At 37.6% G+C, this 27,391-nt stretch overlaps 2 protein-coding genes across 6 annotated transcripts; both read right to left on the reverse strand.

Moving 5' to 3' along the window:
* Positions 1-891: 891 nt before the first annotated feature.
* Positions 892-21,783, reverse strand: LOC103701011 (ABC transporter G family member 51-like). The gene is made up of 24 exons (XM_088702627.2): positions 19,809-21,783; positions 18,946-19,066; positions 18,277-18,365; positions 17,835-17,919; positions 16,210-16,372; positions 13,910-13,986; positions 13,669-13,813; positions 11,893-12,194; positions 11,544-11,825; positions 10,348-10,664; positions 10,080-10,240; positions 9,806-9,909; positions 9,549-9,705; positions 9,358-9,450; positions 9,112-9,242; positions 8,687-9,019; positions 8,321-8,611; positions 8,133-8,216; positions 6,774-6,907; positions 6,432-6,659; positions 5,445-5,616; positions 5,283-5,370; positions 2,892-3,058; positions 892-2,107 (listed from the first exon to the last, which is right to left on the reverse strand). The coding sequence occupies exons 1-24, from the start codon at positions 20,165-20,167 to the stop codon at positions 1,841-1,843; spliced, it is 4,350 nt and encodes a 1,449-aa protein (XP_088558753.2). The 5' UTR covers positions 20,168-21,783; the 3' UTR covers positions 892-1,840.
* A 147-nt stretch (positions 21,784-21,930) lies between these two features.
* On the reverse strand, positions 21,931-27,079 carry LOC103701010 (uncharacterized). 5 transcript variants are annotated; one of them, XM_088702629.2, is made up of 5 exons: positions 26,733-27,079; positions 26,529-26,611; positions 25,717-26,430; positions 22,477-22,621; positions 21,931-22,160 (listed from the first exon to the last, which is right to left on the reverse strand). In XM_088702629.2, the coding sequence occupies exons 3-5, from the start codon at positions 26,270-26,272 to the stop codon at positions 22,100-22,102; spliced, it is 762 nt and encodes a 253-aa protein (XP_088558755.2). In that variant the 5' UTR covers positions 26,273-26,430; positions 26,529-26,611; positions 26,733-27,079; the 3' UTR covers positions 21,931-22,099. The 5 variants fall into 5 exon arrangements, with proteins under 5 accessions (XP_088558755.2, XP_008781159.4, XP_038980308.3 ...); XM_008782937.6 differs by having other exon boundaries at positions 22,477-22,642; positions 26,733-27,069; XM_039124380.3 differs by having other exon boundaries at positions 22,477-22,642; positions 26,697-27,069.
* Between the last annotated feature and the right edge of the window lie 312 nt (positions 27,080-27,391).

The following is a 27,391-nucleotide window of genomic DNA, read 5'->3' on the forward strand; positions in this document are numbered from 1 at the left end:
AAAGGAAAAATAAGAACTATGTATGTTCAGAAAATAGTTAGGTATTATCATAGTTTGTTTATAAAAAATAAAATCAGGGTTGAGGGTGAAACAAAGATTTTATAAAATACAAGGAAGCCAAAAAAATGCAAAATGCTAGTAAAGCTAAATATGTGGTTGTGATAATTTATATGGCAGGTCAAATTCAAAGAAGATGAGAATGTAATTTACAAAACAGCTAAAGCCAGAGAAATGAAAACTAAAGATATTGATGAAGTTAGATGTATTAAGAGTGAGGATAATAGAATATTAAAAAGATAAGGAAATTAAAGAAAGATTGTGCCATTACTTCAAAAAAATGGTGATTACAACTTCTACAACTCCTCTATTATGGATAGTTATGCAAAAACATCATATAGGTATTTAATATCATGTATCTTTTATCGTGATTTCATCCAAGAGCTTAAGGAATACCTAAAAGTAATTGAAAAAAAAAACAATTGAAAAAAATTACCTTGCATGCTTAGATGACCTGTAACGGTCATGTATCAAAACAAAATATTGTTAAAAATGGAAATTGTCCTATTTCTTTAGTCTGAGGCAAGGACTACTCAACAGAAAAGGTGTTCGAGAGAGGAGGCATCTAGACATACAATAAAAAAAAAAAATTGGAGTATAGTTGAGCAGGATGATTACATAATTTGTCGGTCTACTTAAATTTTACAGCAGAAAGACTACTAGATCAAACACTCTCTTTTGGGAATTCAGAAAGAGCAATGGTTCATCAAATATGCATGCAGAAATAAAAAAAATCAAATTCTCCACTATGTTAGAAGGAAATCATGGGTATATGATATTTTTTTCTCTATATGGTAACTCTTGGTTAGTTTTAAAAATTTTAATAACGACAACAGATGGTAAAATACCAATCTGGAAGCAATCATGAACCATAGTCCTTTCATTATGATACACTTGATAAATCTGTTGGTGATACAGGAACTGTTATCCGTGAATATAAGCAAACCGGTGTTCCGTGGTCTGACTCTTCATTCTTTGACTGCTGACTTGATCAAAGGCTGCTGTACTCTTGATCCTTATATCAAGGTCTTTCATGAGAACTGTGCATATGCAGTGAAAAAAAAAAGAATATATATATTTCATTTTGGATGGCTGTTCCGTTCCCATTTTCATGGTGGCAGACCTGCATTCATCTTGCATTAAGGTTTTAGATAAGAACAGGTAACCTTTTAGATACTCCAGATGGTTGTGGGATTCATGAATTGTGCACAGGAAGAGGACATCTCTTCTTTTCCAAGGCAAGGCATGGCTGAACAATGAGCGCAATCGCCATTCTGCATGCATATTTGCAGACTCACCATTTAAGATGAACCATTGCTCTTTCTGAATTCCCAAAAGAGTGTGTTTGCTGTAAAAATGAAGTAGACCGAAGAATTATGGAATCATCCTGCTCAACCATACTCCAATTTTTCTTTTTTATTGCTGTATGTCTAGATGCCTTCTCTCTCGATCACCACCTTTTCTGTTGACCGATCCTTGCCTCAGACTTAAGAAATAGGACAATTTCTATTTTTAACAATATTTTGTTTTGATACATGACTGTTACAGGTCATCTAAGCAGAGTAGGTTTTGTTGTTTTACTGGGTTAAATTAAAAAGAACAAGTATAGGCCTTTGTTGATATGGAAAGAAATTAAGGTCCAGACTGAAGGCTAAAAACTAATTTCTTATTTTATAATGAATTATAATAACATCTGAGCTATTTGAAGACGAAGACAGAATTCCTCAAAAAAAGGAGGCAACCAACGCAGATGTCTTCGGTTGGCAAAGCAGTTGCTTCGAAATCACCGCCTCTGGAAGTTGAGGATTTTGATGGAGATTACGTACACACTGAAGAAGAGCACGGAGAAGCCAATTAGCACCGCAATAGTAACACCTGTCATTCCAGACTCAAAGCCGAGGTTCTCCTCAAGAAACTGTTTCACTGTGCCATCAAAACCAGCCCCAACTAATCTGGTTTCGACATCACCTAATTGTGATGTAATGATGCCTCGCAGAGTCCATGCAGTAGGGCATATATGATAAAACCAAATCCACCAACCGGGGATATTCTGTGAGAAAAGGAACCATATACCATACCATCAGCGACATGAAACTGTATGTTGATCATCAGTAGAGGAAAATGAACAAAATAAACAGACAAGAAACTGTCTGGAAAGCTTCAATGATGCGACCGTCACAGGCAAAACAGACGAGTATCTTAGAAGTGGTTTAAAAAAAAAAAATAATTCTAGTTAAAAAATGTAGCTGAGCAGTAAGCTTCGATCGTCTGGCATCGGAGGGGGAAATCAATTTTGTAGACCAACAGAATATATGTTTGACATGCAAATTTAAGTGCTGCTTATTTCTTAGTGGCCAGATAATAACAGACTAAAACTGATAGAGAATTTGATACTAAACCAAATATTAACTAAAATTTAGATAATACATTTGGTTAATAACAATAACTAATATTTAGCTGCTAATTATGTTATCTATTATAGATATAATTTATAAGTGAGAGAGAGAGAGAGAGAGAGAGAGAGAGAGAGAGAGAGAGAGAGAGAGAGAGAGAGAGAGAGAACAATTTTCATATCTGTAAAAAACCCGGGTCATAGACTACTTCGATAATTATCCTTATTTTTCAATCAAAAACAAGACCATTGGTTCCTATTACTCAAGCAAGCATTCGGACGCTCCAGGGCAATCACCAGATTGGGGTTGAAGGCTGCTGTGCCATGGAAAGACATTGCCAGTAGCAAAGCGGTTTAGAGTAGATATGATCCAGGATTCGTGCAACTTCCCAAGAATGAAAGTACAATAGTACAGGGTATTATCAGGATCCGAGCTACTTACAGGTTTTGGAATCAGAAAACCTGAGAGAAGATTCCACAGAGAATAAAGTGCTGGTGAAAGAACTGCTGCTAGCTGCTGAGATGGTGTCAAACCAACTGCCATCATTCCATAGAATGTGAAGTAGGTGAAAGTGAGGAAATTGAACAAGAGGTATAATAAGAATTTCCCTGCAAAACAAAATGAATTAGAGTCTGTGTTATGTGAAAAATTAAATCATCACAGTCATGGCATCATTTCAGGGAAGTGAGGAACATGACCCTAGTATGGGGGTCAGTACTGAGACTAGTATGGGGGTCAATACTGAGACTATAATATCTTGGTGACCGTTACTCATGATATACATGATTGTGGATCATCTAATTATGTTACATCAACAGGCAAATGGGGGAAGTTTTGCTTGTTTCTAACTCGTAATATACTTAAGAGGGATGGTTCTAATCAAATTTGGTATGGTTATCAAATCTTATCAGTTTCCCTAGATATGTATTACTTCATGATTATCGATTGTCACCTTTCTTTCATTTTGACAAGTTTTATGCATTACCCTTTACATGTGAATGCTCGTTAATAATGAGAATAAAAAATTGATTATTTTGATCTCACCAAAATGATGGATATCAAAATGACATTGGTCAAACAAAGAGGATCGAATTATGTTCAAGGGGCTAAGTATGCCAAGATATTTTTTCATGACTTAATTGAAATCGAAGTATGTAGAAGAGGCAAATATGCAAAAGAATTTTTTAAAAAAAATCATGATGCAGCCTTGGGATAGTACAATCCCATCATGTGTTAAGGAGATTTTACATGCTCTTGATGACACATCTGCTGAAAATAATATAGCTTGATTTTATGAGATAGACAAAGAAAATAATTCAAAAAAGGAGCAGAAGCCTAAGTAAGTATCACAAGTTCGTCAAACTCAAGAAGTTGTTTCATGACTTTAAAAGAAATAGAAATTAGATAATTTTTCTGAGCCTATTGTGACTCAGATAAATTGGGAAGTGAAAAAGTCTTAATTATGTTTCCCTTTTTAACCAAATTCCGCTTCTAAGTTAGTCAAGGAATAACCATTTTTTGACTTTAAGTTAATAATTCTAGGTCACAATAAGTTAGAACTTACAAAATCAAGCATAGGTGCTTCCACTTGTACCATTTTCATCTAATTTTTAAACTGTAAGCAATATTGAGTTCTCTTGTACTTAGTTTAGGTAATAATTTGCATAGCTAGAAATAGTTACAGGCTACATGACTTGGTGGGTGCTAAGCTACCTTATTGTTTAAGGAAACTATGCAATAAAAGATGCACCTAGTCATTTAAGATTATTTTATACAAATTTTGCCGTACCGCTCGATACCAATATTTACCGATAATACCATACCATACCGATATCGAACCGATACATGGTATGGGGAGCATACTGACACTCAGCATGCTGAACCGGCCTCTATACCGGACATATCAACATTATAATAAGATAGTACCGGTACGAGGTCTGGTATCAAGATGGTGAACCTTGATTTTATACTCAATTTTTGTTTTCTTTAGCAAGTAATTGCTACGACTGCAATTGCTTATTTAAAAATCAGTGCAATATTTTTTCATAATTTTGAATTGATTAAAACACAAGCAAGGGGAGTTACATATTAAGCTTTGCATTTATAAAAGATCTTTTAGGTGATTAATAAGAGCAAGGATAAATATTAAAGCATGTGGTTGATCATTGAAACTCACATGCTTTAACATCTATGTAGTTCAGATAGCATGTAGGCATGAAGTTTCATTAGTTACTAGCTATTTGCATTCTTCTTGTCTTTATCAAGGCCTTTGTTTGCTGATTTTCTTTTTTATCTTATATTGTTATAAGTTTGATGCATTTATCTCCATGTATAAATTACATTTTTTATTTTACTCAAGTCAAATAATGAGGAGTCAGCAAGTCAAGCCCAGGAACTTCTACCAGCCCCTTACCAAAAGATCTATGGTGCCAAACTACAAATGCGAAGAGTTTCCAAAGTGGCCAAGTTTCCTCTTGAGGTTGATCTAAACATCAGCATTTTCAAGGACAAATTTCAGCAGGCAATGAAATGCCACCACTCGGTAACGTGTTCTTGTCCATACTGATGCATCTCTCCCAACATCATCCATGTCTATTGGTGATCAAGCAGCCTTGGTCGCTGACTGCAATGAAGGAGCAAACTTATAGGTGTTGCGAACAGTACTGATGCTACCGCTCTCACCTTGGACATTACATATTATTATGTATTTGTTTAGTACAAGATGCAAAGGCTCTATGAGGCACTTACAAAATTAAAATCATCAAGTCATCTAGCAAACAAATATAAAGCTATAAATTGTAGAAACAGAAAATAAGGGATGTATGTTCTTACCTAATGCCTTTTCGTAATTGACCATGAAATAGGTGATGCAACCAAATATAATAGTTTGTGCAAAAATGTATGGAATCTCTACAGCACCCTGTAATTTGAGACAATATCTAATGTTATGTACTGTTTAGACAAAACCAGGAAAATCTGATAAGGGAAAACAACCTGTGCTGCTGCATAAGGAACTGAAGAGTACATTCCAGATGCTCTTTCTCTGTAGAAAACAGTCCTCTCAATAGAAATCATGGGCTGTACTGATGATGCATTATTTACTCCAAGAAATAGACAAGAAGCGTAAAGAGCCCCCATTACAATTTGCAAGTCCTGTGCTGTTTCCCTACAAAATGGATGCGGTCTATCATTGAATACACGATACCATTATGATTTTAATATATAAAATCATATGATTGAAAATTTTCCATTAAATTTCTACATAAGAGTTTTCAGCTGAACCAAATTATTTTGAAATTATATGGTGACACTAGTATTTTAGAGAATGCCATCATGCCTGAATCTGTGAAGAAAGAAGTTGACTTTTTGTAATATTATCCCATATCACTTGAAATAAACAAAAAAGACACAAAATTGAGTTGTTGTAAGTACTTACTACATCATAATCAATTGCTTTCTTTGTTACATGGACCCAGGTCCTTGTGTCGGGTTTGGTTGTGCATCTACGTGTTGGATCCTTCTAATAAATAAGAAGAAATGGAATTATTTGCAGGCTAATTGAGTGTCCAGATAACATGGGCTGCTTTCACCTAGAAGGGTGGATGAACAATTAAACGTAGTCATGATTATTCAAAGAAAGACTATGGTCTAACTCTTATTTATGGAATTCTTCCATTGAGAGGGAGAATCCCTAGACAAAAGAATGGTGAAATAAAATATAAACCCAAATAAAAGGGGACAAGGCTAGTTTATATTATTATGAAAAATTTAATCTGAAATATGATCCCAATTAACAGAATGTCACTGCTGCACTATTAATTGTATTTAAAGGAAGAATTAATAGAAGGGAAAAGAACTCAAACATAACTAGATAGAGCCTTTTAAGAAAAAAAAAATCAACTAGACTAAGCAAAAATTGTAGGCAAAACATTCGAGCTGTAACAAGAAATGCGTAGAGAAAATGGATGACAATTGGAGTACCTTTTTGAACCAACATTCCAAAACACGGTTCCAAATATCAAAGAAGAAATTGTGGTGAAGAACAAGCGCACAGCATTATATTGTGGACTTCTCCAGTATACAAGATTTTGCTTCAGAAAGCAGGTTTTGAATTGGGTCATGGTATCTTGTGAAAATTCTGAGGAGAATTTCAACGGCTCTGTTCCAGCAGCAGGAGTGCTTAATTGATGGATCAAATCTTCAACTTCCCTAAGACAAATAATTAAGTATTTTCACTTTTCCATGGCAACATGCAAATAAGGAAAAAAAAAAGTGATGTGGATTTTTAGCAGAGAGCTTTCAGTTTACTACATCAATATTCACCTGAATTGATCTGAGTTTCTGTATACGGTAGCAAAGTCAAGACCAAGCCTTTCTTCACATGCTTCCGTACTAATTTCAAGCATCCAAGTTGCTGGATTATAACCATCTGGGATAGGAGGGACTCCAGGAATCCCCTGTATGTAGGAGACAAGTACATATTAACTGAATCACTCAGAAAAATAAAATAAACATCAAGTTTTTATGTCACATTAATTTTATTAGGGTATCCATTGATCTATCAACATAACCATTCCCCTTAATTATTAACTGTGTCGAGCTAACAGGAGAATAGAAGATATGAAATTCGAGTCAGAGTTGCTTTTTTAACCATAACAGTGGCATAATGCTAGTGCACGGCTTATCAATAAAGGCGCCTGTTCTAGGAATAATACTGGATGTAGTAGCCTGAAAGTCGAAAATGGATCAAAGTATATGAAGTTCTTGATGCAGAGGGAGATAATACTTAACGAGATTATTCAAAAGCCAGAAAGCCTATGCAAACTTGTCAGACAAAAGCACAAAGCACAAGGCACAAAGGGTTACTCATTTGGTAATTAGACTATGTCATATGTTTCAAGAGACGGAAAGTTAACAACTTGTAGCAATATATTGACATAGAAAACAAGCAAAAAATCATCTTATGAAAGAAAAGGCCAGAAGTGATATACAGCAGGTTTAGAAAATGCAACATCCATGGACAAGATTTAGCCTATCCAAGATGTGGACTAAAACTAATTAAACAGAATAATATCTTAGGGATCATGCAAATAAGAGATAACGTCCGTAACTCCTAACTCATGTATGGCAGGAAGCAACTTTCCAACGCTCTGACAAGTGACTTCTCTCTCTTCTCTATGCGTGAGTCGTAGTCCATGCGCCCGTGGGATAAGATATACGCGAGCGTTGTTATACCTATGTGTATGTACGTACTACAAGCAGTAGTTTCTTGGTGTTCAGAAGCCATATTCAGAATAGAGTAAACATGAGGAATAATAGAAGCGTTCCACTATACCTATTTAAAATCAGATTTTTAATTTCCAATCAAGCAGATTTTATATAGATTAAAAATGGAGGCATACGTAATGCACATCTTCTGTTAAAATTTAGACAAAACAAAAGATGCATCTGATCATAGAATTGCAGGGCATTAGACTCCTCATCACCAGAAGGTGCTATTTTGGTTGCAGAATATTTCTTCTCCTTGAAAGAACATAACTCGATAACTAAAGGCAAACCTCCTTCCCTATGCAGAGGGAGTGAAGGGTAATGGCGGAGGTGGTGGTGGGAGTTTCTGTGTGTGGGTGCGCATGTGGGTGGAGGAGAGGTGTGTATAGAGGTGGAGATCATATATAATGCTACCTGAAAGTAATCAATCATCCTTTGTGAGTTCACACCTAGCAAGCCTGCATATATGAGATGGCCTCCACGTTTCATAAGAAGAAGCTGCACCAGAATAAAGAAGGTGACGAGAGGGAAAATAAAGAAGGTTTGGAAGAAGTATCACAGCGAACAATTACAAGATATACAAAAATTAAATGGTTTATAACTTCATCAAATGCTTCAAATATATCAATGCTCGGTTGGTGTATGGTGCAAACAACAGTTCTTCCTGTATCTACAGTGTTGCGAACAGTACGCATCACAATGGCTGCAGCACGCGCATCTAATCCAGATGTGGGTTCATCCATAAAAATAATAGAAGGATTTGCTACTAGCTCCACAGCAATGGTGAGGCGTTTTCTTTGTTCTGTAGATAAGCCAGAACTTCCAGGCAAGCCTACCAATGCATGCCGCAGACCATCAAGCTCTACTAAAGCCATCACTTCCTCGACAAATGCCTGCAGGGAAAAGATCTCAGATACACATGGAAGGTAAAATAATGGAAAAGATGAAGTTAGAGTAGGGAAACTAACGAGTCTATCCTCTTTGGTGATTCCTTTGGGAAGGCGAAGACTCGATGAAAACCAGAGAGATTCTTCAACTGTTACTTGAGGTGAATGTATATCATTTTGTTCGACATATCCTGATATTCTAGCGAAGGTGCTTTGTTCTTTTACATACCCAGATATTCTTATATCACCCTCTATGTATCCACCAGTCTTCCTCCCAGCGAGCACATCCATGAGTGTTGTCTTCCCAGCTCCACTTGAACCAACCAGTGCTGTCAAGACATGTGGTCTAAACACTCCACTCACATTGGACAGTAGCTGCAACCGTGTTTCTGGAACTCCTTTCGTTCTCATTTCCTACAGTTTTACAGGGGATAATTTGTCTCAAAATATTGCATGTATTAATATGTCTTAACATGAAGCAAAATAAACAATTATCATCTACCAACCTTTGGCATGTCAACAAAGTAATTGACATTATGAAATGTCATGGATACTGGTTGGAAGGAAAGGATCATTCCTCTCTTCGGGGTACTTCCTTCTGAAGTTCTCATTTGAGATGACTCGGGCCTGTTGCTTACTGGTGCAATCACCAGGAGTTCCACTAGTTATTTAAAATGAAAGCAAAAAGTTTCCAGGAACATTTACAAAATAAACACGAGCCACAGGATGCATCTGCTCCAACAGGAGGTCACCTTTAGATCCCATTTCAGAGTTAGTGCCTAAAACACCCTCGTCCTTCTTTTCTGCAGAATCCGATGGGATCACTGCCTGTGCCTTTCCCAGTGCTTTGATGACATTAAAAAAGGAAGTAAGAAATTCTATCAAGTGAAAAAATGGAACTAAAGCACAATAGAATAAAAAGTAGGCATATCAGTAGACATACGGTTAAGGTATGCAAAGGCAAGGGTGCACAAAATGTTGAAGAGGATAGAATACGCCAATAAAACACCAACACCAAGCCAATACCAGTACTCCTGGGTGGGCAGACCATGCAGATGGAGAACATTGTTCCCAATTGTATCAGTTCCAGTAGCAGATCTCTGTCATCGAACAGCACAGGTAACAAGAATATCAATTAGGTGTCATGATTGTATCAAAGATAATTAATGAGAGAAAGGGGTGGGGTAACAAGATACCCACCTCTTTCCACCTAGAGGCAGTGAACTCATTAACTGAAATTGCCCGTTGTCCATATTGTAATGGAGAAGTCCAGAAAGCCCAAATCCACCATGGTTTGATTGCATCTGCGATAACAACGAAACTAGTGATAAAACTACTACTAAAAGGAAAGATGGAAATTTTATTAGTTAAACATATGAAAAATAGCACTATTGATATTGCAATAGGTCTCATAAAAATGAACCAATACAAACAGATGGTCAATTCATCTTATTATCAGATCACCAAATCTAACCTTTTGGAACAATAAATCCCCCCAGCAAAAATATAGCTATCAGTGCAAAAGATCCAAATGTATTGGCAACAATCAGATCGCGTGCAACAGATGCCATCATCTGGAAAAGACCCAGTGCCATTTGGTGCATGGAAAAGTGTAAAAGCACGAAGCGGGAAAACCTGAAGGTAAAAGTTATTATTAAATGCAGCCTATGCATGGCGAAATTACCTAATAAAAATAACAGGAAATACGTGAAGGAAAAGATGAATGCACATAATTAGAATACCTTCCAACACTTGGCGCAAACCCTACTGTGTAGTAGACTATGCAAGACCACACAACAGCCTCGATCATGGAGTAAGGAATACGTAATATCCAACTAGGAATTGAAAAGGCCCAAGCAGGATGAAAGAAATTGTCTCTCTGCTTATAGAAAACCGGCAGTCGGCTTATAGTGATTGGAAGCTCTGGAAGTCCATTGAACATCATGTGTATCAGTCCAAAAAACAAGCATGAAAGATACAAATTTCCATTTGTCTCATCAACAGGATGAATCCTTGTGCGGAGAAACATTGTGCATGTGATGATTCCCACAAATGCAACCTGCATCAGATGTCAAGCAGCAATTATCACGTAATAATAAATGAATGAGGGAAGAAAACACTTACAAGTTTGATGATAATAAGCATTGTGCGCAATATGGAAGTTGAAAATGCAACAAATGAGTTTCTTTAAATGCCTGACAATGAAGCAAATTTAGTTTCTATGAAAGGGTGAACACCCAAATATCAAATTCCTCATGCATTACAAAGATGCGAGAAGTTTTATCCCCACAATAAATAAATATGTTTTCTTTCCCCTAGTGACGTTCAGCTTAAAGGAAGGAGGGAGAGGAAAGGGAGGTATTATCATGAATTGAAAAATAAAAAAAATAAGCATTAACTGCTTGCATGATCCACATTAGATGTTTTAAATGCCTAGGAGCAAGGTTCACAATCTCGGTCCGATACCCAGTACACCCCTTGTACTGAGTATCAGCTTACTCTTATTTTCAAGGTCATATAATAGATCATACTATCTTTACAAACAGTGCGGCTTACTCTCAAATGCTGACATATTTAGATATGAAATGGACTCGCAGAAAGCCTTTGAATGTAATGTATTATCATAACAGCATGAATAAAACATATTAATTCATGCTTGATAGTCTACATATAACTGAAGTTTGCTTGCAATTTAAACCAAAAAGCACTCTACTTCAGGTATAGATCTTATATTTGGCTCAGGTCTGATGCAGACTCATCGCCACCTCATTTATTATTTTTCTGGATGCTAAGATACATTAAAGAATGTAGAATCATGTGACATGTGATATGACTGAACGTTCAGTGCCAGAGCATGCTACATGAGTAGCAGATTTATCTTGACTCTGTAAGAATCCACGAAAAATATAACAAATTCGAAAAATATATTGAAGCATACTTGACATGTTCTGAAAAGGTACAGGAAACGATGGCGAGAGATAAGAAGCAGTTCCCGAGAGAAGCATGCTCTGAGAAGGTCTCTTTTTGATATAGCAAACTTTGTCCTGGCAAGGGCAGAGGGGAGGAACTTTGTTTTATCATTAGGAACAGAGAGACTGGATTCTATAGATTTTCCATATTCAGACTGTCTGAATGCCTCAGCAATTTTTGAAACGGGAAGAAACACATAGGGCTTCGAACAATCAGACCAATACTGCGCTTGATCCTTTCTAGAGGTAACCTGAAGCACAGAAGACATTTTAAATAAGTAAATTCAGAAAATATTTGAATCAATATGAGAAGCATACCTCTTGGAGAAAGTCTGCTACTCCTTTGCGAGGTGGTAAGGAAAAGCCTAATGATTCAAAGAACCCAAGGACATGTTTCCTGGGACCTTGGTAAACAATATGTCCCTCAGATAATAGTATAAGATCATCAAAAAGATCAAATGTCTCTGGTGCAGGCTGCAGAAGAGACATCAGCACAGTTGCCTCCATTTGATGAACAAAGTTCCTCATGCACTTCACAATTTGATATGTAGTAGAGCTGTCGAGTCCTGTAGATATTTCATCCATGAAAAGGGTTTTTCTCGGTCCAACTATCATTTCTCCTGCATTTAGATACGTAATAAAAATGAGTATACTGGTTTTTGCAGAAGAAATTTACCAAAGAAGATATGAAAATCACAATATGAGACATATTATACACTTAAATTTGGCATGAAAATCATACTTGAATTTTTTGTTTGTGCATAAGCAAGAATCCTTTAAGTACTGCAAGCAGAACATGATTGGAGGTTGGAGAGTTTTTTATGTTATAGCAAGATCCAGGTTATACCCAAATAACTTGACACACTAAGACATATGATACTTGGAAAAAGATATTTTTTTTCATACATTAAAAGAAAATATACGGAGGAATGCAATGATTTTTTTAAACTAATCAATGTACTATACAAACTCAGAGAGAGTGTTTTGTCATGTAAGGACTAGGGCTTGTCTCCAAAAAAAGAAACAACAACTTCAGGCTCAGACTAATGTGTAGAACAAACCTATAATTATCTTGTTTCCTTAAAGGCAATGCTATGACCAATCATTTGTCCTGAATTTGTTGTAGATCTGAGAGGATTTTAGTTTGGCTCCTATTTCTGTTGGATTGGACCAGCAATTCAGGTTGTGTTAAACTAAAGCACATATCGCATCCGGAAAATAAGGTTATATGAGAAGATATAGAAATGCGAGTTGAATTGAGGAGCAGCAGTGTCATGGTTATACCTACACTAGCATGTGTTCAAAGGTGCATTGGCCCTAAAGAGGAATACCTGGCACATGAGAATCCACATAGCCAACCCCAGATAGTTGGAAAAAGGCTGGATGATTATGATTATGATGAATAATTGATTAATGAGACTATTGCATTTTTTTAAGTCCTATGGTCTGTCTGATATCGTAATCAGAAACTAGGGAATGGACGCAAGCTAGGTTCCATGGATTATTGATCGACTGATAAAGATTAAAACACCCTTGAAGCAGAAAGAATAAAATTTCATGATGTGAAGTGTAAACTCTTATGTGGTTCTATAATGGGAAGATGCAGTATTTCATAGTTGCTAATCAGTAATCAGCCAAACTCTAAATCACACACTCTTCTCCTCACTTTGCCAGGTCTAGGCATCTCTTAGAATAAACAAATACTTGTTTCAGTCCAAACTTCAACTAATCAGGATAAGCAGCAAAGACTCTTATGATTAGTAATGGAATTGGGTTTTTTTTTTTTTTGGCTAGAAGTAATGTTCCAATCCAAAGAGTCCAGGTTATAAGATAGTTAAGGATAAGATCTCACCAGTTAAAATGTTCTCAGAAAACAATTTTTGAAATCAGGAGAATCCCACAAACCTTTATATAGCAGTCTAGGAACTGTAACAATGTCTGATTTTAGACTTTGATAAACTAAATAGTCAAGCTAAGGAAAAGATAGAAGCTATCTGCATGAGGCATGTATAGACAATATATGACATGAAAGACTAATAACAGCAATCGGTTCAGTTGCATATAGATCCATTAGAAAACATTGAAGACAATAACCTGTTGTTACTCGCTTTTTCTGACCACCTGAGACACCCCTGACCATATCACTACCAACCAGAGTATCAGCACAAATGTCAAGACCAAGTACTTTTAAAACATAATCTTTTGCAAGGTTGTGCTTTTCACTGCCAATTGAAGCAACCTATTAAATCAGATATATTTCAACAGAAGTGATTAGTAAAATAAACAGTAACAGAAAATTGAAGTTAGCAAGTTAACAGGGGACATGGATAATGACCTTCATAAATGCATCAATTTCGGGACTTGGATGGGTTTTCTTTTCCTTCTCAAGCCTGACCAGATCTTTCAAATACTCTGTATACATGAAAAATAAAATAATGAACAAAAAATAATCCAAAAACAAAAGCCATTACCCAGTTATAGTCCTGACAGACTGAGGACAGAGTTTTCTTTTTTTTACCATTGCACCCAGCAATGGCCCTTGAACAAAAGATAACCTAAAAAAGAAAAAAAAATAATCTAAACTATTTGCAAATAAGGCAAAACAGCATATGAATTATGACATCTAAATATATAGACCCTTAATAAATATGTTGAAAGAAGCTCCAATAACTGAAAATCCAACCAGGTCCAACGAATTCTGAACCCTGTAGAGGCAAAACTTTAACTCAAAAAACAGCTGAGATTAAGGTAGAGGAAGTGACCTACACCAGAAGCAACTCCAATTGGCCAACATCTACCTGTAAAAAGTGATTGAAAATCTATTGCTCGATGGTAGGAAAAATAATAAGTTTGGAGATCCATCAACAAACACATGGATTGGCAACTAATACAATTGCTTGAGAGCAAAGCTACCGAAACTTGTAACTAGCTAGCTTCCAACACGACTGAACAAAAAGACCATAAGCTTTGCAATGGTGGCATAATGGCCCCATAAAAGCTTTAAAGGCACTAGAAAGGCCCCCCAAAAAAAGGTACAAGACAAACATTGTGTGCAATAAGAATACAAATCTAACATGCTGGATATCACATGGCAACAAGTTAGAGGCATTTTTCCTCAATAATAACTCAAATATCCCATCAATCAATAAAGAACAAAACATTAAAAACATAGAAGCTAGGAAACATGATTTCCACTCCAATAAGGGTTTCTTGGGAAACTAAATTGGAAAACTGATTTGAAGCAAGTGTCGGGAAATGCAAAGTTTCAAGTTTTCCCTCACCATAGTTTTTCCTCATGATTTGGTACAAAATTAAACATGAGCGAGATCATGTGGTTTCCTAGAAATGGATAAGATCTTGGGGGAAGCGCATTGGCAAAGTAATGAGGGAAACTCAAAGAAACACTCTAATATGCCAATATTGCCTTCTCAAACTTCTCTGTTTCTACTTCTAGACCCCAAGCCTAAAAGATAAAGATAAGTTAACAAGGGAACTCTTGATGGATAAAGAAAATAAAAACAAAAGCTTATCTAAATAAAGAAGCTACCTACTTTATATAACATATGCCATATCAACGGCACTACTTTGTACAGCATCTTGTTTGGTGCCATCGAGAAACTGAACTATAGGATGTTACAAGTTAGATGTATAAATTTTTCTCATAAGTTATTTGTTACACTAATACTTGTATTATTTTTTCAAAGACTTGGTTAAAAAACAAGACAACACAAGTGATAATTAATTTAAAAAAGGCTTTTATGACTAGTTATATATTTTTTATAGAGAGAGAGAGAGACGGACTTTGTCCCTCTCAAACAAATGACTAGACTGTGAAACAAGCCAGAAGCCTCTCTTTCTTCTTTCTCGAATTCTTCCTCCCTAACTTTCTCTCTTCTCCCCTTAATTATTCATGATCGTTACTATTTTGACATGAAATAAGATCTCAGACTCTTCATGCCAGCAGGAAAAAAAAAGGCTTCTAAGTGCATAAAACTTCAAAACTCTATCCCGAACCTGTTTTCTACTTGTTGAAACTTAGTAGCTTCTTGACTTTTATGAGGATACATCATAACCCTATCCATAGGTCCCAGTTCAGAATACTGGGGTCATTTTCCAGTTCCTTTCAATTTTAGAGTGAGAACATTATTCATTTGCATCCCTGAGATGTAATCAAAGAAAAAACAGACAATAACAGGGAATATTTCAAAATCAACTAAAAAGTCATATTTCTGACTGTGTTGATGAATGAACAGCTACAAGATAATATCAAAAAACTGAAGAATCATATTTCACAGGAGTGATGAGAAATATGTACCATATTAGGGGAGATTTTACCATTTGTGACAGTGATCTGGCTGTATGTGTCTCATGTCTCAATTATTTACAAAGAAGGCACAAGCTCTTATCAAATGAAAAATAAAATAAAATTCGAAAGACAAAAAAAGAGAGAGAAGGAAAGAAAGAAAAGTCTAAAGAATTTAGCAAGGATCAGGACTGGTTAACTCATTGTACAAGCATGGCAAGCATGCCAACTATAAAAGTATAGAGAATAGTTTTAATGAGACACAAATAGCAGTAGCATATCTTATAGGTAAATTCTGATATAGCAATACAAACTGGAGTTAAACGCCAGACCTGCCCAATTGTCGCTTGCACCCTGGCATCTTGCAGCAAAATCTAAAGTTTCTCGAACAGTCAATTCTCCAATATGATTATCCGTCTGGCTGATATATGCAGATGTTCTTTGTACACAGAATTTATCAATAGCACAGCCATTGTATGTCACATTTCCACTTGTCTGATGTAAAAGAGGAGGGAAAAGGATGTAAATAAGAGCTTGCATGAACTGATAATGTTGTATACTTTAATGACAAGGGCAGTATGATATAAACTATTAATCTTCAAAGCGGCATAACCAGAGAAATACCAAAATTGTAGCCATTAACATTACTTACATTTTCAGATAATGTTTCTAAGAAGAAAGTTTTCAAGCACAGGACAAAAAAATAACATTATTACAGAAGATTAACATAAACCCCCTGACCACCACCACCCCCCCCTCCCATTTAGAAGGCCAAAAATTCCAGGACCCATCTATATGCTGCATGAAGAACTTAACCAACCATATCTCGTTATCATCGATTGTCCCGTCACAAGCTAGAAGTGTTATATTATAGCAGGCCCCGTTACGGGCTAGAAATGTGATACTATGATAGGCCCCGTCACATGCGGAAAATGTGATACTATTGGTTGCCCCATCATAGGCTGAAAATGTGATACCATAGCAGGCCCTGTCATAAGCTGGAAATGTGATACTATTGGTTGCTCCGTCACAAGTTGAAAATGTGATACTATTAATTGCCTCGTCATGGGCTGAAAATGTGACCGAGATTTGGCCCAAAGTCGAAAAAATAATCGATCCTGATCAAGTGAATGAAAAGCATTGAAACACTGTAGAAGTTTTATGAGATATCGTATGATATATCACTCTTGAGTGATTGAATTTCTATTTATATTTGATATACATATTTATACTTATTATTCGAGTATTATTGATAATGAGTTTGTGATTTCATGATGGGTGCAATGATTTTTTTGTGATTATCAATCTTACATTATTATTGTGTTGGTATGGATGTATGAAGATTCTTATTGAGCTGTAAAGCTCATACCATCTCTTTTCTTTTTCTTTTAGAATTGCAGGTTGCTTGGTACTTGGCTATAGTTGGGATCATGAGTGAAAGGATGAGTATATAGACCATCACTGATACCGGTTGGATGATTAAATTTTGTAATTGTACCAGTTTTGTTAATTGTTATAAAGATCATTATTATTCAATTATATTGAGGTTGAAATAAATTTCCAGGCCTTACATATTTTCTAGGACTTTGCCCTAGAGAGTATGCGGCCGTGTCACGTAGCCGACTAGGGTATTGGGTTCGGGGCGTGACATAATCATTTAGTAGAATCTTTGTATCACTTCACTTGAGGCATCTCTCTCTCTCTCTCTCTCTCTCTCTCTCTCTCTCTCTCTCTCTCTCTCTCTCTCTCTCTCGAGCGTGTGCATTCCTATATTCATAAGTTATAGGATTATGCGTAGAAGGCAATGAAATATAGATGCATGCAATTTTCATCATGGAATTAAGTATATATTAGTTTAGCACAATACCTAGAGACCTAAGACACATTTATCATGGTATTCTTTTCTCCTCTATTTGGAATGGATATGATAATAAAAGGAGAAGAGAAGAAGCGTCACCTTTAACTTGGAATCCAGTTTACCAGCAAGTGCTGAGAGTAATGTGGATTTCCCAGAACAAGGAGGTCCCAACAGCAGCATAATTCTGCCACCACAGCATATAAGGCAAACAACATTACACGCCCATCAAATACATTATTAAATAGACCAACAAAAACCCCGAATCTTAACTGCTTTATCATCAAGCAATACCATGTTGGCCTGCAATGAGACTATCATAAAAAACGCCCCTCTTGAACAATGTACAAGCTCCCCCCCCCCCCCAAAAAAAAAAAAAAGAGAGGAAAGAATAGCTATACAGCGACATATTACTACTACAACAAGCAAAGAGGTGCATGAACTAGATTCCAGGTTCATAATCCTCCTTTCATATAGTATTTTTGCTATAAACTACTAGATATGACATGCAGGAAAAAAAAGATGGTAAGCTTTTTGTCCTCACCTTCCTGGCTTCACAATGCCGCTAACATTATCCAAGATGGTGAGGGTCTGTTTATTCGGTTGGAGTATCCGCAAGGATGTGAGAAATGTCTGCATTGAACCCCATAAAAATAAATAAATCAAAAGAATAAATCATTCAGACAAGAAGAAAACTAGAAAATTGTTGAAACAGTCGGCAAGCGACAACGGGGATTGCATAGTAATGGTTTCATGCAGGGTTGCATTCTGTGGCTTAACTCAAACCACAAGCTTGCACCACCTATGTGATGGGTTGCCAAAATTTTGGGTCCACCCTGGACAGACCTCATCAGACAGTCAAGAAGAAGGTGCAATAATCTGATATCCTAAAGGAAAAAATTGAAATAAGATAAATATGGTGTCCGCATAAACACTCTTGCCAGGAGAAAATGTATTCTTCTTTTTCTCTTTCTTCCCTTCTGCGGTTAGAATATGAAATAAAGAAGCATTCTGGCCATGTTGCAATGAAAAAATTCTGACAAATTAGGTTCTAGTTTCCGATGAATAGTTTCTAACAGGCCAAAATCAAATGTCAACAATTTGAAAATGACAAGTGTGAAAAAGAACAGTATCTTTGTTCATCATATGTGTTTATATTTTTGGTGACACAGTTCTACTACTTTGGTGATGGACAAGTAAAAGTGCAACATACCTCGACAGCATCGAGGACATAGTTGGGGAGAGTAGGCAATGCTCTTCGACCAGTGTGAACTTTTGCAGACACATTCAGGCCCTGGAACCTCACTTCCACTTTCGGAACCTCCAATCCTGCCCTGTTAAGTTTGAAGTTTGAACATCATCAAATCATAGTATGGAGCTGATTTCCTCTGATTTACTTCTAGAGCGGGGGGAAGAAGAAAGGCCAAAATTTGAAAAGATTGTTCACCATCATGCCCACCACCAATAAAAGCAAAGAAACTATGAGCTAATTTCAGTATATGCACCAAAACTACAGATTCTTGGAATCTAACTTCCAAACGATTAGCTAGCTGACCTCGTGCCAGATCCTCCGTAAGCTCGAGCAGAGGATCGCGATCCTCCGTTCACATTTTGTTGTTGTTTTTTTGGGCCCTGGGCTGAAGTCGGCACGGTGCCGACTGCGTGCCGACTTCAGCCTTTTTTTTCGGGGCCTGTTCTCACAGATTTTATTAATAACAGTTGATATATGGAAGTGCAAAGAAAGGGAAGGACAGACAGGATGCAAAACAAAAGCCACCCGTCCCTTCTATGAGCTTTCTTCCTGGGGAAACGACGCTGTCTGACCTACCAACGATAACATAATTCATGAGAAATAATGATTATAATCAAGGTAGGATGAAGAACAAAAAGAGAGCAGATCAACAACACCCAACCCTCCCGTTCATAATCCTTCTTTTTCAAAAAACTATTATATCAAGCGCTCGTGAGAGACGGGAGAAGGGGAAACACAAGAATACAACCAAGAGAAACGAATCGAGAGAAGAGGAGGACCAAGAAACAAGAAGAGGATAGAGTTGGCCGGGCAGTTTGTTTTACCGATCAAAGCGGGCTTTGATGCCGGCCAAGAGGTTGTAGTTATCCTGGTCGTTGGTGGCGAAGGCTTTCTGCAGCACGCGCTCGCGGACGCGGCGGTCGAGCTTCCGGACGTCGACGACCTCGAAGGTAGAGGACTCGCCGGCTCGGCCTCGGGGGCGGCGGGGGTAGGAGACGGAGTCGCAGCGGACGATGGCGAAGTTGTGGCGCTTGATGGAGGGCAGCCTCTCGATGGCGGCCCATACGAGCTCCGCCTCGTCCTCGTCCACGACGTCCGCGTTGGACGGCCTCGGCCGCGAGAAGTGCTCCATGGCCGACTCCACGTCGATCTCTAAGTACTCCATGCCGCTCGAAGCTGCCATCGCTAGCTCTCCTGCGGGCGCAGTAGTTAGAGAGGGAGGGAGGGAGACAAAGAGACAGAGGAGAGAGCTGTCCTTGGATGCGAAGGGACGGGGAGTTTAAGGGGTTCGGGTTTTCGCGCGGAAGAGAAGGATTCATGCCACGCCGATTCGGAAATGAATGAACAAGAACAACGCACCTGTACGTATACCTGACGGGGGTTTTATCTTTCGCGCGAAAGAAGGATTCACCTTCCTTCGCGTGATTGCACCGTCGGATGGCGCAATAGACGGCCTATGAGATCCGTGCAGCGGATGATTGAAGGAGTTTGATGCGCTTTCAGATCTCTGCGGGGTGCGATCCAACGGACGACGCCATTCTTTCGCGTGAAAGATACAACCGAACCCGTACGTACCTGCGATCGATGCTTTGGTTTGGTTTGATTTGAGGAGGGCGCGATGGAAAGTAGGAACGGGCGTTGAATGATGGATCTAAAGGCCTTCCATTTCTTCATTCTTATCTTTTACGGTTTTGCCACCCCCAACCCCCCCCCCAAAACAATAAAAAATAAAAATGAACAAAAAACATTTAATAGGAACACTTTAAATGTTCTGATCAGGTGATAATGCATAAGATGGCATTTGTATACAAGAAAAACATAAAAAAACTCAATTTCTCAATCAAAGAGAGCAAAACAACCATTCTATACCAAAAGACCAAAACAATCTGTAACCCCAGTCATTCATGAACAGTAAAAAACACCATTACTCGATATGATAATGGTATGATAATATTGGTGGAGGTAATCCCACCTTCTTAGTTGCAGGGTAATCAAGCAATCAAACATGAATTATAGATGCAGTTTCCAGATGGAAGCAAAGACACTTGTAACTACAAAATGCAGCATTCTAATCACAGCTGCATGCAGAAATACAAGCAACAAAATAACCTCTAATTGGTCCTTGATATTGATCTTGTCTACAACCACTTGTCTCCTGCACCAAACAAGTTTGCCGAACAAGTTTGGGGCTCAAACCGTATCCCTTCAATTAAATCTCCCTAGCTTAAATTATCAGTCAGCCTTGATCGAAATTTCGTCGGCCGAGCATACTCTATGGTCTAGAGTTGCTCATCCTTACTGCTCTGTCATTGAGCTTTTGCTTCTTCAGACACACTGGCCAAGCAAATACCGAATGACTCATGAGCCTAAATGGCGTTTGCTGAAATATGGAACATTTCTACTCATAGAAGCGATGGCTAGTCTCTTCGAGTCTTTAACCTGGATGGACATTGGAGGCAAGAAAAAGTGTTAGGTGATTCACTGTTGATCAACGTGAGGCCTACCGTACCAATCTATTCAACTACTGATCCCTGTAATAGTTGCTGAAATGCTCCAGAGAAATGCGAAAGAAATGCAGTGTCAAAAGGCATCAGAGACCAGGTGGTGAGCCCTAGAAGAATTATGTCATCATCTTATATAACACTATCCTCAAAGACGCCATCCTCTTGCACCTGCTGCTACGTTTTATCCGTTCTCAAGTCTGTCCATCTTATAGCAGGCTGCCTGGTATTAAGAACCCTTGAATGCTGTACCCAAAAAAGAGGGAACCTTGAATGAAGATTGCACGAGTAACCAACTCCACATTTTATACACTAGTAAGATATTTATCTATCGGAAATTGGTCTGTCAACAAAAGCACGTATATGAATGCCAGAGTATGAGGTCAGAGAAGGAAAAGTCGCATATATGTGCCAAGGAGAACAGAGGCCGAGAAAGATCAGTAAATTCTTAGCAAAAAGCTTACTGTCGTGTATATGCAATGTCTCAAAGGCACAGTCTTCATATGTACATAAGATTATGTGGAAATATGTTACAATCACTGATCCCTGCAATGGGATGATAATGCTGGAAACACATTCTTTTAGCATCGCTTCTAGAGGATTTAAGATGCTGCTCAACCTGCTCCTCTGATTGTTTTCACATGATCGTCCACCCCCGATACTGGTTCTGCATTGCTGCAAAAAGAACACAATATTAGCAACAAAATCCAAACTTACCAATAGACACAAGGCCAAATACCAATCGCAAGTTCCAACTATTTATGGGTTTGGATATCCGTTGACAGATGTCATGGTTGCCTTGAGAATTAATAAAAACCAATTCAAGGCAATTATGATCACCAAAAAAAAAGGATGCATTTTCCCATCCAGTGGTGTTATGATGTTCAAGTTACAAAAAAATAATTGACTTTTGAACCATCCCTGACTAGTTAATATCTTCAAATTAGATGAAAAAGAAAGTTAAATCTTAAAATCATGCTAGAGAGCATACTTCGGAGATGCTGAACTAGAATTATGTGGGCCAATTGCTGAACCATTACTGTAAAACTGAACTGAGATTAATCCGGTCCTCGTTCCTACTGAAGATTCAGGTGAGCCAAGAACACTCAAAGTAGAACTGCCTCTTGAAAAAAGTCCTGATAAGAATAGCCCCGGGGCTATTAAAAAATGAGAAATTTAACCATTCAAATATGGGCATTCAGAAAATAAAACTGCCTAGTGGCTTGCATCATCAACTTTATATGCTAGCTTTGATGACACATGATTGCACACTTCTAAAATCAGCATTTGAGCTAACAGCATTTATACTAAAGTTTATGTTATATAAAAACGCAATAAACATTTCAGCAGAGATTTTCTAATGGATTTTTTTCAACAAGCAGCTTACTACTTATGATTGCCAGCCAATTTATGCTCATCCATTATCTTATACCACAAATTTGTAGACAACACAGTTACAGTTCTTTGAGAGTTTTCCAGAATCAGTTTGCACGTGAAGAGGATGTCATAACATAATTTTGAAAAATGAAAAGTGAGATATCTTAGACTTTTTGATTGTCATTATAATGTGACTAAAGTGGAAGATGATGTACATAATCCAGAGTTAAAACTAACACAAAATTATTTCCTAGAAACTCATTAAAAACAAACATTAGTTAACGAAACTAATGAATAGGAACACAGTAAAGGTACCAAACTTTATAGGAATGCAGTAAAGGTACCAAAATTTCTGCAGTAATTAAATTAAACCTTCTGACACCTTTAATTTACCAAGGATCAGGAAAATCTGCATTTTTCTCCAGTCAAATACATAGCACACCTTTTCTTTCCAAAACCCACTTTCAATCCTTTAACCTTGATACTACATGTGAACTGAAATCCCTGACTAAATCCTAGTTAAGAAACCTAAAAGAGAAGAAACAAACATATATATGAGCACTTCCCATCATGGATGCCCAGGTGCTTAAGGGTTTGGTGTCAAGGCACATCCCCCTAACACCTGCCTCTGCTTGGATTTTTAAGAAGCTGCTTCTGCAACTGACCGTGACTGCCTTAGTACCACCTAGTGTCTAAACAGCTGCCCAAAATTCTTTGTAGAATAATAAAGGAATATGCATTCTTTTGGCATCTTATTGTCTTCTGAACTTGTGGATGTGAAACTAAACTGAGGTTAAGTCGTGCTTAATGTGAAACTTTTTTTATCTAGTCACTAGGCATACTCATAAAAATACAGCCCAAGCTATGTCATCTTGGTACTGAGCCCCGTACTGATGCCGCCCTATTACTGTTGATACGCCTGGTATGGAGGCTAGTTTTGCATATCAAATATTGGTACCGCATACCGATACCAAATTAGTATAGCACGGTACGTTCCATACCATCTGGTTCGGTGTGGTATGGCATATCATGATACAACCCACTATCATTTATGATAGATTTAATGAATAACAAGTTGTAATTTTAAGTGACTACAAGGTAATCAAGAGGCTCAATTCGCAAGACCATCCAAGTGCTTAAATGTCCTTGGCATAACAGGAGAAGAAGCTGCAAGTGCATAGATGCACCATAATCATGGTTCGCTTCCGATAGTACCATCTAAAAATCGCAGATCAGGACAAAGAAATAGATACATCAGTAAAAGAAATGCAAGAAGTTTTTCTCGTAAAGTTTGAATGCACAAACAAAAACAAGGACCAAATTGACATCCTAAATTTCATTACTGTTCTATGACATTTAATTATATTTCTCTTCATTTCTGAGAAAAATTACACTGCCACTCATCCACACACTTATTCAAGTGGAAGGAGGGTTTCAGCTTCATCAAATACATCCCTTTCATTTGATTGTTTTACCACTTAACCCAATAGATTAACCCACTAAATACACTCCTCCAAGTCAGAAAGTCTTGTTGAAAAAAATATATCCAGTAAAGTGTGCGCGAATATCATCCAACAAAAGTCTAAGAGAGCTAAACATCAACATTGAAAAGATGAACATGACAGCCTATAAGGGGAAAAATAGAAGACAAGAATAGTGAGGATTGGATAAAAAACATTTCATGTGTCTATTTTAATGCACATTAGCATTCATCACATCTACTCTGAAGATGACATGTCATGTTCCATTAAAGGCAATGAATCCAAAATTGGGGTTAAAAACAGGTTGAAAACCAAAGAAATGATGCTTATCACCCAAAAAAAAAGTCCAGTTAGAACATAGTAAAGTTAGATAACTAAAATTAGGAAAGTCCTATGAGACAGAGAAGTTTAATGACAAAAAGGAAGAGTTACTTTAGAAGCCAGTAAATAATTAGTAAATGCAGAAATTATATAAACATTTATGAAGTCTTTAAAGAAGCCAAATGATTATGTAACAATAAAAGAAGCCAAATGATTAAAAGGAAACAATACTCTAATGCCAATGACTAGATAATACACATAGGAAATTAAACCATGAAAAGACTAATGATAACTTTATGAAGAAGCATAACAATGAAAAGGGAAGATCTACTTTAAAAACTCCAGATCTTTGTAAGAACTATATGCTAACTTCTGAAATATGCTTATCATTGTGAACTATGAAAAGTATCATTGTGATGGTTATGCACATGCTAGGCAGAACAAACTTACAAGGACAAAACTGTGTAGAAGACCTAATGTGGATTACCCATCCATGCAGACATTAGATCACTTAAAGCATGTTTTATGAATGCAGTCATAGTCTTGAAATACAGCATCATCACAAATCATAAGACAAACATATTGCAGATGTAATGCTTCTTTCCATTATCGCAGTTGGAGATACTATTAGTTTACACAAGCCCTTGTTTTCTTTACTCATAAACATTTGAAGAAATAGTTGTTATACGAAGCAGAGAGCAGTAAAAAAGCTACAAAAGCATTCGACTGTTCAAATTAATTTATGCCTCTAGGTGCAACAGTGTAACAACCATTTGGAAAATAAACAATGCAAACAAAGGTTACAAGTAAGACCGAGGATATTGTAAAAAACAAACAAGTAACTCAAGAAAATTCTTTTCTTGGCACAATATCGGATTGGTGCAAGAATGTTTGCACATACATAAATTTGTTGTGTAATATATATTGTTTATAACTTGCCTAACTAATATTGCAAAATTGCAAGTAATGACAGTAGTCCAAGCCAAACCACAATAGCAAAAAGCAATGATCAAAATTATGCAGAGGCAACCATAATTTGGTGTGCTGCTAACCTTGCCAAATTATCACGAGGCAGAAGAGAATAGTGATAATCAAGGCACCCGAGTTGATGCTGGAAGATGTTGATTTGGCATTCTTCATCTTCTTCAATCCTTTCATCTGTTCAATCCTTGCCTTTCTCAACGTAGCAAGCTCAGATATCTCACTGATCAGCTTCCTATCAGCCGCGTCTAACGCTGGCAAGTTAGGAGGCCGGGGTGGTTTTGGGGGCTTTTTACAGTTCTTCTTCTTAGGCTTCTCTGCTCCTGTCTTCTTCCCCAAAAGACCCACCTTTTTCTCACCTCCAAACCTCTTGTCCGCAAAAGTTCCTCCATTAGCAAGAGGACCTTCGGCTTTATTATTTCCCGAATGCACGGATTCCTCACCCTTAATAGATCCATCAACGCTAACAAAACCGCTCCATACTCTATTCAGCACTTTTTTAGCCTGTCCGACGCTCGAGCCAACATCTCTGGATGCTTCCTGTCCATTTATTACAGATTTTGTGCCGCTTTCCAGGTCGATCAGAACATCTCTTTCTGTTGAACTCTTTGTATCCATAACAACCATGGTGTCAACCTCCCAATTAACAAAAAAAAAAAAGGAAAGCTTTTTCACCAACGATTCAGGTCACTTTCGGAGATTCCATAACCGGAATCTCCATCCCTCATTGTAATCAGCACGAGACAGACAGAGTACACCTCCAAGACTTGACAAAACCTATCTTCCTGCATTCGAATAAAGGGAAATCAAATCTCTATTAAGAAAAATCCAGTCTTTTTTCATCAGAAAAAAAAAGAGAGAGAGAAAGAAACAGAGCCAAGACCTTCCAAAGATAAAACAACCATCTCATCCTCTGGGTACGATAGCCCGCCAATCCCCAGAAAACCAAACGCTTTTTCTCAAACCCTAAGAAATAGCTCGGCTTATACCTCAAATCCCGAACCCAAACAAATAAAGGAAAACCCTAGAATCAACGGGAAAAAAAAAAAACCTTCATCAACTGAAGAGGATCGCCCACGGCGCTTACCGTCAAGCCGAAAGATCAAGACCTTTGATCCGATCCAGACAATGGCACCAGTACCTCGACCCCAACCGCAATAGAATCCAAGAACCCCACAAAGAGAGAGAGAGGAGACAAATATGCGGAGGTTCTCCGACGAGAATTCCAGAGTTGGCAAAGCTACGGCCTCGGCATTGGGAGTAGCGGAATTGGGTTAGAAGACGAACAGAAAAGAACCAAAAAAAGCCAAAAAGAATTGAGTTATTGAGAGAAGGCGATGCGTTTAGGAGGGGAGGTGAGGAGGATGTTAAAAAAAGGTAATCAGTTGATCCGCCACCCTCGGCTCACCTAACCTGAACCACCAGTCAACTGAAGCCCCATTCCCACCGTCTAACTTAGACGGAGTTATATAGTCCACAGTTTGGAGTAACGGAATGACGATACCAGCAACGGCTGACTCCGTTTATGTTCGACGGTGCCCGACGCTTGCTGCTGGAATATACCACGTACTTTTGTTTTTCTTCTCTGCTTGAGAATTTTTACGGAATTGAGACGGACTGACGGAGAGATTGAAGGGAGGAAATGATTAAAAAGAAAGGAAGTGGTCCACAGGTCTAGAGACATCTATGGGACGAAAGAAGCCCATTACCAACCTTGGTTCATGGAGAAGATAAGCCGGATTAAGG

This window comes from Phoenix dactylifera, chromosome 8 (genome assembly GCF_051530095.1).
Source record: "Phoenix dactylifera cultivar Ajwa chromosome 8, Ajwa_hap1_PhDact_Kaust_v1.1, whole genome shotgun sequence".
In the NCBI taxonomy this organism is placed as follows: domain Eukaryota; kingdom Viridiplantae; phylum Streptophyta; class Magnoliopsida; order Arecales; family Arecaceae; genus Phoenix; species Phoenix dactylifera.